General features: G+C 37.0%; 1 protein-coding gene and 1 long non-coding RNA gene across 3 annotated transcripts; both read right to left on the bottom strand.

Moving 5' to 3' along the window:
- Positions 1–766: 766 nt before the first annotated feature.
- On the bottom strand, positions 767–8,281 carry LOC133671217 (ATPase family AAA domain-containing protein At1g05910-like). Of its 2 annotated transcripts, XM_062091901.1 has the most exons (12): positions 8,128–8,232; positions 7,513–7,586; positions 7,028–7,305; positions 6,714–6,815; positions 4,713–6,560; positions 4,438–4,626; positions 4,052–4,191; positions 3,328–3,573; positions 2,264–2,450; positions 2,067–2,132; positions 1,717–1,966; positions 767–1,300 (listed from the first exon to the last, which is right to left on the bottom strand). In XM_062091901.1, exons 3-12 carry the CDS (start codon positions 7,244–7,246, stop codon positions 900–902), a joined length of 3,648 nt encoding a protein of 1,215 aa, XP_061947885.1. In that variant the 5' UTR covers positions 7,247–7,305; positions 7,513–7,586; positions 8,128–8,232; the 3' UTR covers positions 767–899. The 2 variants fall into 2 exon arrangements, with proteins under 2 accessions (XP_061947885.1, XP_061947884.1); XM_062091900.1 differs by lacking the exon at positions 7,513–7,586 and having other exon boundaries at positions 8,128–8,281.
- Positions 8,282–10,580: 2,299 nt separating this feature from the next.
- LOC133670420 (uncharacterized) lies at positions 10,581–13,261 on the bottom strand. Its single transcript, XR_009834082.1, has 5 exons — positions 12,939–13,261; positions 12,683–12,829; positions 11,620–12,347; positions 11,256–11,394; positions 10,581–11,173 (listed from the first exon to the last, which is right to left on the bottom strand). It is a non-coding gene; the product is annotated as an uncharacterized LOC133670420 (long non-coding RNA).
- Between the last annotated feature and the right edge of the window lie 1,332 nt (positions 13,262–14,593).

Here is a 14,593-nt window from a genome sequence, read left to right as displayed (position 1 = left end):
TCTTAAAAAATAATTCAATAGTCGGCTAGTTAAAACTCTAAAAAAAAAAAAAAAGGAATTTAACAACGAGGCTTGCCCGGCCCCGGATGTTAAACCTAGTAATGAATTGAGACAGCACCTTGAGGAGTTAGAAGACTTGGAGGGAAATACGACAAGAAATGATCCAATCAGGGCTTCTGTTTAGAACGGCCCACATAAGTATCAATTGAGGGCTTGGCGCCTTCCCATCTGTTTTTCTTCTTGTTTCTTGAGTCGCTGCATTTTCTATTTTTTAACTTGTCTCCTATTTTAGCAGCATGTTTTTTTTTAGTTTTTTTTATATAGATTTAGTTTTAAATGTTGAAAATAAAATAAATAGTTTTAAGACTTAATATCATAATTTTGATTCTCCGAAAAAATACTTGGTTTTAAATTAAATAAAATAATAGCTTGAATACCCTTTCTTCTCCTGTCTCTCTCTGAGTAAGTTTGAAGTTGATATTAAACAAACATCTTGGAAACTATGAAAAAATATTCATTCAGAAAGAGACTAATTTATACCAGCGATGCTTTTGCTGACATTCAAACCCAATTCTTGATGTGTCTGCTTCAGAAAAGATCCCACTTAGTCCTCCCTGTAAAAGAATGCCACATTGGATTTGCCACCAGCCATAACAATACCATGGAGCTTGACAGCTTGTGAGGTCAAATAAGTTTATGGAAACTGTACTCTGGGAGAGAGAGAGAGACAGAGAGAAGTAGAGAGAGAGAGGGAGAGGGAGACTGCTTTCACTCTAATTTTTTTGCATTGAAAAGAAAATCCCGACTTTACATCAGCTACCTGCAAGATTTCTTTTTTTTTTGGGTTCATTTTTCATTTTTCTTTTATCCTCTGGTTTTAAGGGGAAAAGGTATTGAGTTTAGAAGTTTGCAGTGTTCTCTGCAAATTTCACCAAAAACCTCAAAATTGAGTATCTGGGGCCATCATCTTCGACTCCTTTGTCCTTGGCTTCGAAGATTCCCTTCATTATACGAGTGTAGAGCCTTTCAAGCAGTGAAATGCCATAATTTTCTGTGCGCTCCACGAAAAGCCGCTTGACGTAATCCACGTGGCTTGAGACTTCGGCTTCTGACATTGTAACATCTTGGGATCCACTCCCTTCATTATGACCACAAGCTTCTCCTCCTGAAGTTTCATGTCGACTGTCATCAGCTGAAGAGGACTCAGGTCTGTCAGGATTCATATCATCTGCCCCGGCTTCCTCTGGCGGCTTTGCCTGCACTGAACCCTGATGCCGTGATTTATCTTCTGCTGTTGAAGCTGTTTTTCATGAAAGTATAAAATGGTCAGAGAGTTGCATCCAAAGAGCGATCATGGCAAATTAAAGAGTTCAGTCAAAGAATAACATTAAATATAACAAATCTAGGAAAATTAGGAGTTAAAAACTTCAGATAAAGGGCACAAGCTGAAGAGAATGCTAGTTTGGAATATGGGCTGTGAGATCAAATTCATATATTGAATAGAAAAATTCGGATTTCTGGCTTCAGGATTTAATTGTCAATATTTACGAGAGGTTTTTCTAACTAGGAAAGGAAATTTGAAAACATGAACCACGAACAGGTCATGTCTATTATACAAGAAGTCCATGGCTGAGATTAGTTTTACTTGCTACTGATCTATTACATCAGTATCCGCACCAAAATTCAACATGTAAAAAACTTCACCAATGAACATACCAGCATGAGTAGCATCAGCATTTTTCTTCTGCCTTTTCAAGGCCTCGTAGCTTTGATCCAGATTAACATCAGGCTGGACATTGCGTAGCCTGGCACTTGTTCTAGTAACTGTTCCAAGCTGCACAACTGGGGTTGAAGGGAAAATAGATCCCCCTAAATCATCTGCTATTTGTACAGGACCCCCTTGAGCAGCAATCTTGTCACAGTAAGTGACAAGCGCAGGGTCCATCTGTGACAACATTCCATGCACCTGTAAAATATTATGAAAAGGGATTCATCAAATGATGCTTTAGGTGATAGGACAAGATGAGAGGAAAAATCATAGAAAACCAAAAGGCATGGAAACTTACTGCATCCCGAAGCTCATAACCTCTACTGACAATCCTAGCTCCATTGTAATCATCTCCATTGTACACCTATATTAGAAACATGCACACCAAATTTAAGCATGAAATAGATGCACTGACCAGAGGTATAGTGGTGTTAAATTATTCAATGAAAGGAGAACCTAGAAATAGAATTAAATGAAGCTAGGAACAAAACACACCTTTGCATTGGTCACAATGAGATCAATGTCTTGCAGGAATCCTGAGCATGTGATATATTGACCAGAGTCAACGCGCTGCAGGATGGTAGCCATGTCCATAGGGTTCTGGATTATAGAGCGATAGTTTGGAGCATCCTCATCAGTGACAGGATAATGGAAGGCACTAAATCGTTTGTCATACAACATCCTGCAGCGAAGAAGTTAGAATGTTAAGTGTAAACAGTGAAAGGAAGCACAAATACTGGACAGAGACAACCAGCTTATATGTAACAAGAAACATGTGCTGTAACAACCAATGGAGTGGGATGATCATAGGGTGATGTAATTTCAAATTCAGACAACATACCAGACCTTGCTAGGAAACCCCCCTCCTCTCTCTCACATGCGAGTGCACAGAGACATACAGTCTACACCCTTTCTTGACCTTATCCCTCACCCAGACAACTTTTCATTGATTTCATTCTCTTCTGGATCTAAATCGTTCACTATATCTCTCATCTAGCTCCTCCCATCTCTCTTTGGTTTGCAACCACATACTTACTCTACCATCCTCTTCATTTATTTTGAAATTTGATTCTATTCAATAAAAAATAGATTTGATTTGTTCAAAAGATAAGAGATTCAAAGTGTCATGGGTATTGCCTGCGCGAAAGGCATAGGAGTACCAATTCCAAGCTCACCAACTTTTTTTTAACAATCTGCATTTGGCTTTAATTAACTAGACGAAGTGAAATATGCTCCATGACATCTGCATTTTATTAGAACCCACATGCTGGACTAAATTGAGACCATTTCAACAATGATACAAAGTGAAACAACAAGCCAAATTTAAAATTTCTTGTTGCATGAAGAAGCAAATTCCATATTGCATTACTGTGTTTTGTTTAGACCATTTCAATGTGATTTAAACTACAACTACAGTATTAATATAATAATTTCTTGTTGCATTAAGGCAGTAAAATCACATCATTTTGTGGTAAAATGTGGTTTGGGGTAAAACCACAAGTGTGATGTCAACATTATATACCAATCTTCTACCCAAAAGACTGGGACTCTGATCTTACCGGTTGCAAATATCTCTGAGGCACATGCGCATTCGGCGTAGAGCATGCTGCTCAGCCTCTATCTTGGCTTTTAACTCTGAGGCCTTCGGGCCACTTGCCACTTTTTGTGCCTTGGGAAGTTCAGGAAGGGGGGCAGATCCTTGTGATTTCTTGGTCACGTCCTCCACCACAACTGATAAGGCAGCCTCAATTAAATGGTCAAAGAACAAAGATCTGTCTTCAGTTGATGGTTTCCCCACTTGATAGCTGACAACAGAAATTTAATATATAAACAAAATACTGGATTTAAGAAGGAAATTATTTGTCATCATGATTATGTAAAAATGGCTCACCAGGAAACAGGGTCTTTGCAGGCACCAAAGGAATGCCATGCATCCATTTAAAAGCAAGAGAAAAAGACTAAAGGGTATTATACAAGCTTGCGTTGAAAGCCTTTTGATGCCTAAAGATTGTCTTCCTATCAGCTATGGTGGATTACAATGATTCCAAGAAGTCTTAATATAAGCATAATAAGGTTAGATAGTCCTTTCTGTTTGGGCAAATTTGTAACATAATCTTACTTTGGAAAAACAAGAATGGATGTATAAAGTATGATATTAAAATGATGTTTAAAGTAAAGAATTTAAATTTAAGAGCAACATTACTAGCTAGAAAAGTTATATCATAGTGATTAAAAGCAGTACAGGGATTGCAACAGACAATTGCTTTCAAAAATAAAACGTACGCTGAACGATGGGGAAATACCAAGGATGCACCATCAATTTCAGCAAGTGGAGATGAAGAGCTTCCAAGTAATAGAATGGGTAAGTCTGACGGCAATTCTTCTAATAAAGTGAGAAGAACAGCCCTGAGCTGTTCATGCGCCTGCAACATCAAGTTCATAAAGCTCAGAAAAAGGATGATGCAATGAGATCATTGACTTTAAGGTGCTTAATCAAAAATACATCACTCAAAAATCAGAAAGTTTAAGCAAGCATGGTCAATTGTTTCAGGTTAGACACAAGAATATGAATGACTCCCTTGGATTTGTAGGGGAAAAAACAGTGCATGTGATACAACAAAAATTTTACTGCATTTTCCTAAAGTTAGCAGAGGGAGGCATGTGCTTACGTTATCCCACCAAAGATCAAAATGAGGTATGTAAAGGATAGATGGCGTTGCTCTCCGTGCTTCACCAAATATGTGCACCAATGCTTCCTCTGCTGTCTTTGCACTGGGATCTGAAAGCAGAGATGGAAGTCCAAGAGAATGAACAGGAAATTTCTCCAGTTCATGTAACACTGCAGGCCCAAGATGATCCTGTTAAACTAAATCAGTAAGTACTCTTAGTTCGGTGTTTACATAATGATCAATATTCAAAGATCGAACGGTTATAAGATAATTACCAGACCAGAACCTTCACAACCACAAAGCAGAAGCCGTGGCCTATACACAAGAGGAATTGCAGATCCATAGGAAAGCATAGAAAGCTTGATAAACTCAGATGACACTGCAAGAGGTGGAAATATATCGAATAGGCAATTCATGGCTTTATGGAGATGACTTTGCAGACATGGTGCGACTACTAAAGACAATGGCCTAGAGTGCACAACAGCACCTCTATGAGCTGCAGGGGTAATTGTGGACATGGCTTCAACAAAATGATACTTTTCAACCTTTACAGAATCAACATCTATCACAAACTTATCATCACTTGTGTAAACTTGAGGGTATTTTTCACGGAAAGCACGGATGGCAGCTTCAGTGCATAATGCCTTTAAATCAGCACCACAATAGCCGACACAACTAGCTGCCAGTTCTGACTTTAGCTCCTTTGAAGGAGGATGCTTCCACTTGCGGGTGTGAATGTCTAAAATTTCAGCACGGGCCTCACAACCAGGCAAAGGAAAGTTAAATTCTCGATCAAACCGACCAGGGCGACGCAAGGCTCCATCAATGGCATCAACTCTGTTGGTTGCTCCAATCAAAACAACTTGTCCACGAGAATCCAGACCATCCATCAATGCAAGCAGAGTAGAAACAATAGAATTGTGAATCTGCTCTTGTTTGCTAGATCTAACAGGAGCAAGTCCATCTATTTCATCAAAGAAGATGATGGAAGGCTGGTTCCTTTGCGCCTCCTCAAAAAGAAGTTTCAATTGCCTTTCAGCCTCACCAACCCATTTGCTGAGCACATCAGCACCCTTGCGCATGTAAAAGCTAACCTTCTGGCCAGCTTTTGAAGCAGCACATGCTAATGCCCTGGCAATTAAAGTTTTCCCAGTACCAGGAGGACCGCATAACAAAACCCCTCTTGGCGGGGTAATGTGATAACTGGCAAAGAAATCTGGATATAACAAGGGAAAGAAAACCATCTCCTTCAGAGCATCAATATATCCTGAAAGCCCACCTATGTCATCAAAACTTACACTCTCATCAACCTGTAAAGGTTGGATATCTGCCCCTCCCTTAGAGCTAGGGCCAGCAGTTTGCACACCAGAAGTCAAGCTTGCTAAGGCATCACCTTGATGGCCCCAACCAGATGCAGCAACATTCAGTCCCCATGCTGTCGTCCCATGCATCTCTAGTCCCCCTAAGAGCCAAGGTGGTCCAGATCTGCTCCCACCTCGAGCCCAAGGAATAGCAGGACCTTGGTCTAGCTCATCCACAAGAAGGGAATCATCAGAATCTTCTGCTCTTGTTAGACGATGACGCTTGTGAACCCTTGATCCCCCCTTCCTTACATCCCTATTGATCTTTGTTCCCATTCCTTGATGCAATACCCTTCGAGGAGATCGTGGTCTTTGCTTACCTTCCTCCATAGAGAGCCTACGGACTTCTGCGCGATTTCGGAGATCATATCTCCTCCTTCCATCCTGTTCCTCCTCCTCCTCCTCCTCCTCCTCCTCCTCCTCCTCCTCTTCACCTTCATCGTCATCACCATCTTCCTCGCCTTCGTCCTCACCCTCTCCATCACCCTCATCATCATTCTGACCATCATCTGCATCATTATCATCAATATCGTTCCCATTTTCAGTCTCATCTTCGACAGCCTTCTCCTCAGAAGTATCTTGCTCATCCCCAGAGTCTAAACCCAATGGCTCTGTTTTGATTGTTCTTGAACGACGGGGCCGCAATCCTTCACGTCGAGGTGTTGATTTAGTCTCCACAATTTTTTTATGCTTGGAAGATGATAACTCATCTTGACTCGCACTATTATGAATCCGATTCCTCAAAGGTCGAAATGCAGGTCTCTGAAAAATAATGTTATCCAAAGCTTTACATGAAGTGGAAAATGGAGAACAAATCATTTTTACCATCTAAAACCTAAGCCCTTAGAAGTTGAGAAAAACTACAGTAACATGTATACCCAAAAACTGAGGGCTTGCAAGAGTACAGATTCTAACCATCAAGTCTTCATCCTCTGATCCAGAACTATCCGTGTAATCTTCAAGATGAGCAGAAAGCCTCCTCTTTCTTGTTGAGCGTCGAAGATTGGTTGGAACTGACTGCGAGAGAATCAGAAACAACACAATGTCATATTTTAGAATATATAACATTAATAAGAATAGGGAATCACAGAGTAATATAATTAGCATTAAGAGAGGAGAAATATTCTATAAACTCATCATAATAGCATGTTCAGCCTCCATGAAAAAGTCCCAAAGACAGAAGAATAAATAAAAAGAGAAATGAAGTTAAAGGAAATATGAACACTTACATTAGCATTTGCAGCCCGCACTGCCCGGTTACCCAACATCTTGGCAATCCGAGAAGCTGCAGTCCTCGTCTTCGTTTTTCCTTTCCTAGGCCGGATAATGCTTGGGGTATAATACAAGTATGTCCGGCTAAACACTTTTGGTCTTCTCCTAAGCCTATCACTAGTCCGCACAGGCCTTGCAACTGGGCCATCTCCTTGACCAGAACGTTTTGTATACATATGCAACGAAACAAAAATCTATCTCCGCTGTCTATGCTCTCCCATAAAATTAAAAACACCTGACCTCAACAGGGAAAAAAAAAAACCTCAAGTTTAGGATCCAGCCCCTACGATTAATAAACAAATAAAAAAACCCACAAACATAAACACAATTTACTAAGCTCACTCATAGAATACTGTTATTTTTATTTCTAAATTCTGATCATCTTTTCAGCACTACCACAAATTTAACAAAAATTCTGCTTTTCAAGAATAAAAACTCGTACATTGCTACACATTGTTCTCCTTCTCTCACTTTCAACTTCAAGCTTCCAGCAGAATCAACAGGAAATTCACTCCACTTCAAAAACACACTAAAAAAAATCAGTTCCTTCAAACCTCTAAATTCTTAACTCGCTATCTAAAACCCCTAGACAGCTCTCCTAAATACAAATTACTAAAACCCTAGAAACCGCAAAATCCCGATAATAACTCCATTGTTCAGCACACGCAACAGGCGTGCTTACACTCTAACATAAATACTCAAAAAAATCTACCATATAAAATTTACTAAACACTAATTATCCTCATTTAAAATGCCCTAAATTACTCTTATACACAAAAATCATCAAAATAAAATTACTCTAATAACTAATTAGCACTAATTTCGATCATTTTCAGTAATTTCCGCATAAAAACATAAAGACATGTGCAGATTTTTATTTCAGTAACTAAGAATTTCACAAAAAATCAATGCATGCAGAGAGGATAGACAGCGGAAATTAAAAAAAAAATCTCTTAAATTTTTTTTAAAAATTTGAACATTTACATTTTGAATAATCAGAAAAATCTTTGAAATTTTTTAGGGGAAAAGGGAAAGGAAAGGCACGGTGGAGATTTACCTGATCAGAGAGATCTGTCTAGAGAGAGAGAGATAAAACCCCAGGGTCATGGCGTTTCTCAGAGAGAGGGGGGGTTTCTCGGATTTTATAAAAACCTAAAGAGAGCGAGTTTTCGTTATTGTGACTCAGTGAGTGAGTTTAAAAGGATAGAGAGCGAGTTGACACATAGCTTTAATTTCTATGTGGACGTGTGTGTGGATCCTACTTGTCTCCAGTCCCGGTCGTTAAGTTCCACGTGTTTTATGTTTTTGCTGAAGAGTCTTGTTGTTAAAGTAATGGACCCAGTTGGATGTTGACACGTGGAAGGAAGCTTGATTTTGGGTGACGTGTGAATTGGATGTTTGATGTGGCGGAGGAGGATTGAGTGGAATTTGGGAATATTGTGTAAACGGGTACACTTGATGTTTTTACTTTTTTTCTATTTAGGAAAATATTAAACATCGTATACGTGTATTATTTCCATCGTGCATGTTTTGTGAACATGATTCATCAAGTTTGGTTCTGTTTAATGGGTTGTCTCAAAATCTATAGATTTGTTGTAAAACTCGAATTCGTCTGATAAATAATTAATTCAAATTAATTAACTCATTAATTTTAAAATAAATAATATTATTTTGATATTTAAAAAAAAACAAATGGAAGGTTATACTATATGACATGTTAGATTTGTAATTAAATAAAAAATAATAACAATCATTATTTTACTTGAATTTAATTGATGGGACTAATTAGGTTAAAAATATAATATATTTTTTTATTTTTAAAATAATATATATACACACACTAATGATTTAATAACCCATGAATTGATCTAATAATCATGTTCAAATTTATATTTTGAATAAAATGATAATAAACTCTGAATTTGACCAAGCAAATTATATTTAAGGAAAGTTTGATGAGGAGAGAAATGAAGGGAAAGTTTTAATATATTATTTTTTTTCCCTTCATGGTTAGGAGAGTGCACTTTTTTTTTTTTTTTTTAGATTCAAATATTAAAATCAACACAACAAAAAAATTTATTAAATTTCTTTAAATATATCACGTAATAAATTCCTTGAGTCATGAGAAATGTATTCTGTCTCGAGCAAGAGATCAACCATGGAAATGGCATTTTCTTCATTTTCAAGTATCCAATCATAGTACACGAAAATAATACTGATTGGATTTTAAATTTGTTATTTAATGGTTATAAGTTTGAAATTTTTTAAAATTATTAAAAATTTATATAATTATTAACTTTAAAATTTATAAATTAATCAAGTTACATGTAAGTAATATGAATTATAATGTTAGTAAAAAAAAAATTACACTTCTCGCTATCACGTAAACTATCAGCATGGCGTATCTGATTCAGCACAGCACATGCAATTTGAAAAATCAGATTGATAATTGTGTAAGAAAATCTTAATTCTCTCAGCTGGCCCTGTTTCCATGTCCACAAGCAGTGTTCATGGGACTTTAGCCGAAAGTTTAATGAAAAAGGGAAAAGATATTAACAAATCTTGCTCAAGATATGAAAACAGTGGAGACGATGACCACCCATTTTCCCTATATCGCTTCTCCACAGTAGAACAAGGCTGAGATGTAGAACCATCTAACCAGACTGGGGAACGTTTGTGTAAAGCTAACAAAAGGCAAGCTTCCATTTCTGACGAACATCATAGTTGAACATACGTATTAAACACATCCAACTGCTTTCAAGAATTTGTCTAGGGGCTTGAAGGTGGTAATCTGAAAGAATTTTGCCCGTAGTGGAGTGAGCAGAGGGAAATCTGATCAGGTGTTCTAATTTGCTCCTTAACAGCTAACTTCAGATCACATTGCGGCAACTCCACTTTCTAAATAATGAATATTTTGCAGATTAACTTTATCAGCACATAAATTATGGTGGGGACATTCACACATTCAGTAGATTATACGAGTTTATTTGGATCTATTTCATTGTTTTTATTTATTTATTTGAGTTATTTATGTTAAATGATTTTAATTGATGAGTTAGATGTTTTAGAATTATGTTATTTATATATTTTTCTTTGTGTTTGCATATTTTCCAACCCCCATTTTTTTTTCTTTTAATTCTTAATTTTTTTTCTCTAAAAGCTTTTTTTTTATTGTTTTAATTCTTTTTTGTTTATTGCTCCACGTCAAATTATATATTCACTGAGATAACAATATATGAAGGCAAAAAGGCTCTGAGGCTAATCAGGCAAAAAATTATAGTGGGGCCCTTCAGAACAGAGAAATCCAAAACCAAAGTGAAGGACAAAAGACCAAAATTCACCAACTTTCAGGAAACTTCCGGATATCTCAAACTTCAGGTATTATAGTGAAAACAATGATGGTGATAACTAAATTTGATCAAATATTGGCGTTACTGTTACTGTTCTTCTTGGTGTTGCTATTTTTAGTGACAGTTTCAATTTTAATGTCACTACCACCAAACCTGAGGACTGAAGCAACTGTGTTCTTGCAAAGGGACAAAACAAGACAGAAGGGAATCAATTCGAAAAAGCAATGTATTCATTAAGCATGGTTTGTATCTGTAAAGTAAACAGACTCACCACATCATAGACTGAGGTGTCTTTCTTTTCTTCTTCAATGGGGGAAACCTTGGCTTCTGCTTGAGGCTTAAAACTATGCAGTATTGACATTTTCTGCTGTTTCCCAGTTACAAGAGCTTCACACTGACTCTTCATCTGGTCGTAAGGAAAAGGTAATTTTAAACTAACTCTTTTCTTTTTTGATCTTTCCTAAATTTGCAATTTTCAATACATTCCAAAACCATTCCTTGCTAAGGATCACGGATCTAAACAACATAAAATGGGAAAGAAATGCAGCCAAGGAATGACATTTCCATGCACCAAGCAGTTAAATGTCGAAAAAGAAACGAAGAAACAGGAAGTGCTCCCCTTACTGGTTCCAGAAGTTCTTTGACGCTTAGGATGTCAAGTGTATGGACAGATATTGATGTTCTGGGACCTGACTGGCTTCCATTAAGTTCTGTGAAGGTTTCATCATCTGTCAAGGCAGCTGCAGGCATGATCTGAGAGACACCCAATAAATTAAGTGAACTGTCACCACGGATGCTAACTGTAAGATGGAAAACATTAACTTAATGATGTTACCTCCTCAAATGCCTGAAACTCCATTCGGGCAAGAGGGGAACATGGCCTAAGTGTATCCATAAACAGGGGAGCTCCTGATGGATATGCATCATCAGGTGAAAACTCCTGCAGAAGTTGCTGTTTTATGCCTGAATTCATCCTGGAAAAAAATGAAAAAAAAAGGAGTGAATTTTGATAAACACCGCAAATATAAATGTGGCTAATTTTGATAAACACCGCGAATATAAATGCCTGATAATTCATCCTAATATATTCTCTAATTTTTACATGACACAAATGCGGCTAATCCTATATCAGATCTAGGAAAGAGGGATTCACTAGTGATCTTGTTAAGAAATTGGATAAATATAAATAACAATATCACCTCTGATAATTTGACAAATTTTGTCATGAAGTGGGATGTCAGGGTTTCCTTCAAATGACCACCATCTGCTTCCACATGTGAAAGAGATTTTAAAGCAGCAACATCCTCCTCCTCTGATCCATATGCTATTTTCCCGTCATCAGATTCTACATAAACAGCCTGCAGCCTGATATATTCAACTAATTCAAGATAAGGGTTGGCCTGCCATAATATTCATAAATTGATGCAAATATATTAACAAAAGCTCCACGGGAAACATGTCATAGTCATAGAAAAACAACAACAAAACATTTCCTTCTAAATGGTAATGGAAAAGTAAACTAAATGTTTTTTCTGTTAGATAGGATTTAAAAAAAGGAATTAGCTCTGGAAGATTTCCTGCCCTTGCTGCAAAAATAAGCATGAATGATGCCAAGGTGAAGAGAGACCTTCCACGAGATTGTTGCAGACCTGCTTAGATATGGATGCAAGAAACAGGTATGGGAAGTAAAGTGCACCAACATAACCAATCTAATAATTTCAGAAAATAAACTTCAAGAGCAATTAAGAAATCATAAATCAGGGATCTTTTAGCCAAAGAGAAAAGAGGAATTAGAGAGCAAATGCTGTCAATCCCTACTATCAAAACATATTACCAATTTACCATACACTAACAGATTCAGCTAACCATCTTGAGCCAGAGAGACAGCCAGCTGAAAACACCGAACTAGTGCCATGTGACTTGAGGCCTGTATCCATCAACAAACAGGCTAAATATAATCATCAAATAGAAAGCATAAAATTCTTCAGTTATCTTAAACTGGGTGATTTGAAAGAAATGGCAAGACATTAAACTTTTTTTCTGGCTATGCGGAAGCCCCTCACAGCAATTTTCTTCTCCAGATTCAATGTCAGTATCATTGCAAAAGATAAAAAGGTTGATAAATGGTAAACTGAGAAAAAATGTTGCTGGCTTGAAGTATCATTGCAAGTTCAAAAGATTCAAAAGGAATTGCCAGATATACTTTGATAGATTAAGAAATATTATAACTGTGAGGAGATTGAAGTAAATGCATCCTCTCACCTTAGATCGTGTGGAAAGCAAAGTGATATTATAAGTATGGCTCATGGCCTCAATATTTGTGGGCATATTCTCTGCAGATGTTGCCTGAACCCATAATGATGAAAGCAAATGACTGATTTGATGGCTACTCAATCGAAGGGAAGTTAGCTGCCAGCAAACATTCAACTACATGAGACCATTTATAAAGGATGTGAAATGGAGATCCCAGCTGAAAACTAAATGAATTCTCAAATGCAACATCTTTGGAGCTCCATACCATTTTTCAATCTGGGGCAGCATGCCAGAAGCTGTTTAAATGATCATGAGAATCATGTTTTTCACCCACATTTGAAATTGAATTGCCTTCTTCCCACAATTTTCCATCCACGGCATCAACATTATCTTTGCTTTCACCCAGAAAGGAGAAACCTTACTCCTCTTTTGTGATGCTGATGCACCAAAAGTTTCAGAAACAGCTTCAGAGGTTTTCTTATCCTGGTCTGGCCAAGGAGAAAACAAGGATGGCATGAGCAAGATAGAGAAAACACTGTGTGCTCCAAATCTAGTCTCATGGTCTGGGTGGGCCATTGCTACAAGCAATTGGTGGAATAGAGCATCAGGAAAAGCCTGAAACAGTTTACATAGCATAACCTCAATTCTTTTCAAAAACAACTTTACATGCATATTAATATAAATTATGGTTAAGGAACAACTGCAGACCTTATCTGAGAGCTGTGAGATGCGTTTTAACGCAAACTGAAGATCAGCATTCCATCCATCACTGCCACCCCTGGGGTTGGAAAATTTGGATGAATTTTGCAGGCACTTTTGTAAATGTTTCATCAAGTCAGATATTGCACCAATGATAGCAACTGTGGCTCGCTGCATTGAGCTTTGTCCAAGTCGTGCTGTGACATTATAACAATGTCTACTTGTAAAGAAGGTTGTATGGCAACACTCTTATGATCCAAGTGCTTGACCAGGATAGATAATAGCAAATGCGAATTTTCTCCTGATGATAATATAACCATATATCAGTTATGTCTACAAAAGGTTATTTGAATTACAGTCTAGAGTATCCAAAACCACATACGCACACAGCCTACAGAGATGGCGCATCAAGTTCCAAATGCAGCCTGTTTCCTCCAGAAGTGACTGCAAAAATGTCAAAACAGGGTAGACGACTCCTTTTTCTAGGGCCAGTGATTGTTAGCATCGAAGTTCTGGAACAGAGGTTCAAGGACACGCCTTATCTTTGCTGCTTCATTCGCTAGTCTAGCCATAATACATAGACATACCTAGACCAGTAGGATGGACTCGTGGAAGTATCCCTGTTGTAGAGGTAAAGGAAGCGAGCTGTGCTGCGTGAACAAAAGTTATTGCCTCTGAACACATTTGATCGAAAATGGGCTTACATTGCTAGGTCCAATTCAGTAGTTAAACAATATTTCTGGGTTATATTTCTAGATTATAAAAATAGAATAACTTAATAAAAAATAAATTATAATGAATTATAAAATTTAATTTTTAATTAAATATAATATTAATTGAAAAAATTTTAAAATATCAATTAAAAAGAGAGAAAGAGAGAATTGAGTCAATTGGGTTAACTTGTCAAACATGCGATCTGGATCATGAAACGAAGATAACTCAATAAAAAAACAAATCTAATGTTGAAGAACTCGTGACTTAAATCATAAGACTGATATAATCTTTTAGAAAAAAAATAAAAAAAAATAACTTGATTTAACCAAGTTAAAATGTTAAAACTCATGACCTTCATCGTGAAATCAAGATATTCTTATAAAAAAAAATCATGAAACTCAATTTTCAACTAATCAAATATTGAATAATAAAACTAAAAAAAAATAATTAAATAAAAGATACAAATTAATCTAAACAACTCGAGTTAACCTCGTTAAGCACTATTAT

The sequence above is a fragment of the Populus nigra genome, chromosome 13, assembly GCF_951802175.1.
Source record: "Populus nigra chromosome 13, ddPopNigr1.1, whole genome shotgun sequence".
NCBI classification, from domain to species: Eukaryota; Viridiplantae; Streptophyta; class Magnoliopsida; order Malpighiales; family Salicaceae; genus Populus; species Populus nigra.
This window is presented reverse-complemented; position numbering and strand designations above follow the sequence as displayed.

What these genes read in the sequence shown, in the direction of transcription:
- LOC133671217 (XM_062091900.1), bottom strand. Translation starts at nt 7,246, where the DNA reads ATGTATACAAAACGTTCTGGTCAAGGAGATGGCCCAGTTGCAAGGCCT. An exon ending in TCATTGTGACCAATGCAAAG is followed by an intron (nt 2,133 to 2,263) that starts GTGTGTTTTGTT and finishes TTTCTAATATAG; the next exon opens with GTGTACAATGGAGATGATTA. An exon ending in GTTATGAGCTTCGGGATGCA is followed by an intron (nt 1,967 to 2,066) that starts GTAAGTTTCCAT and finishes AATATTTTACAG; the next exon opens with GTGCATGGAATGTTGTCACA.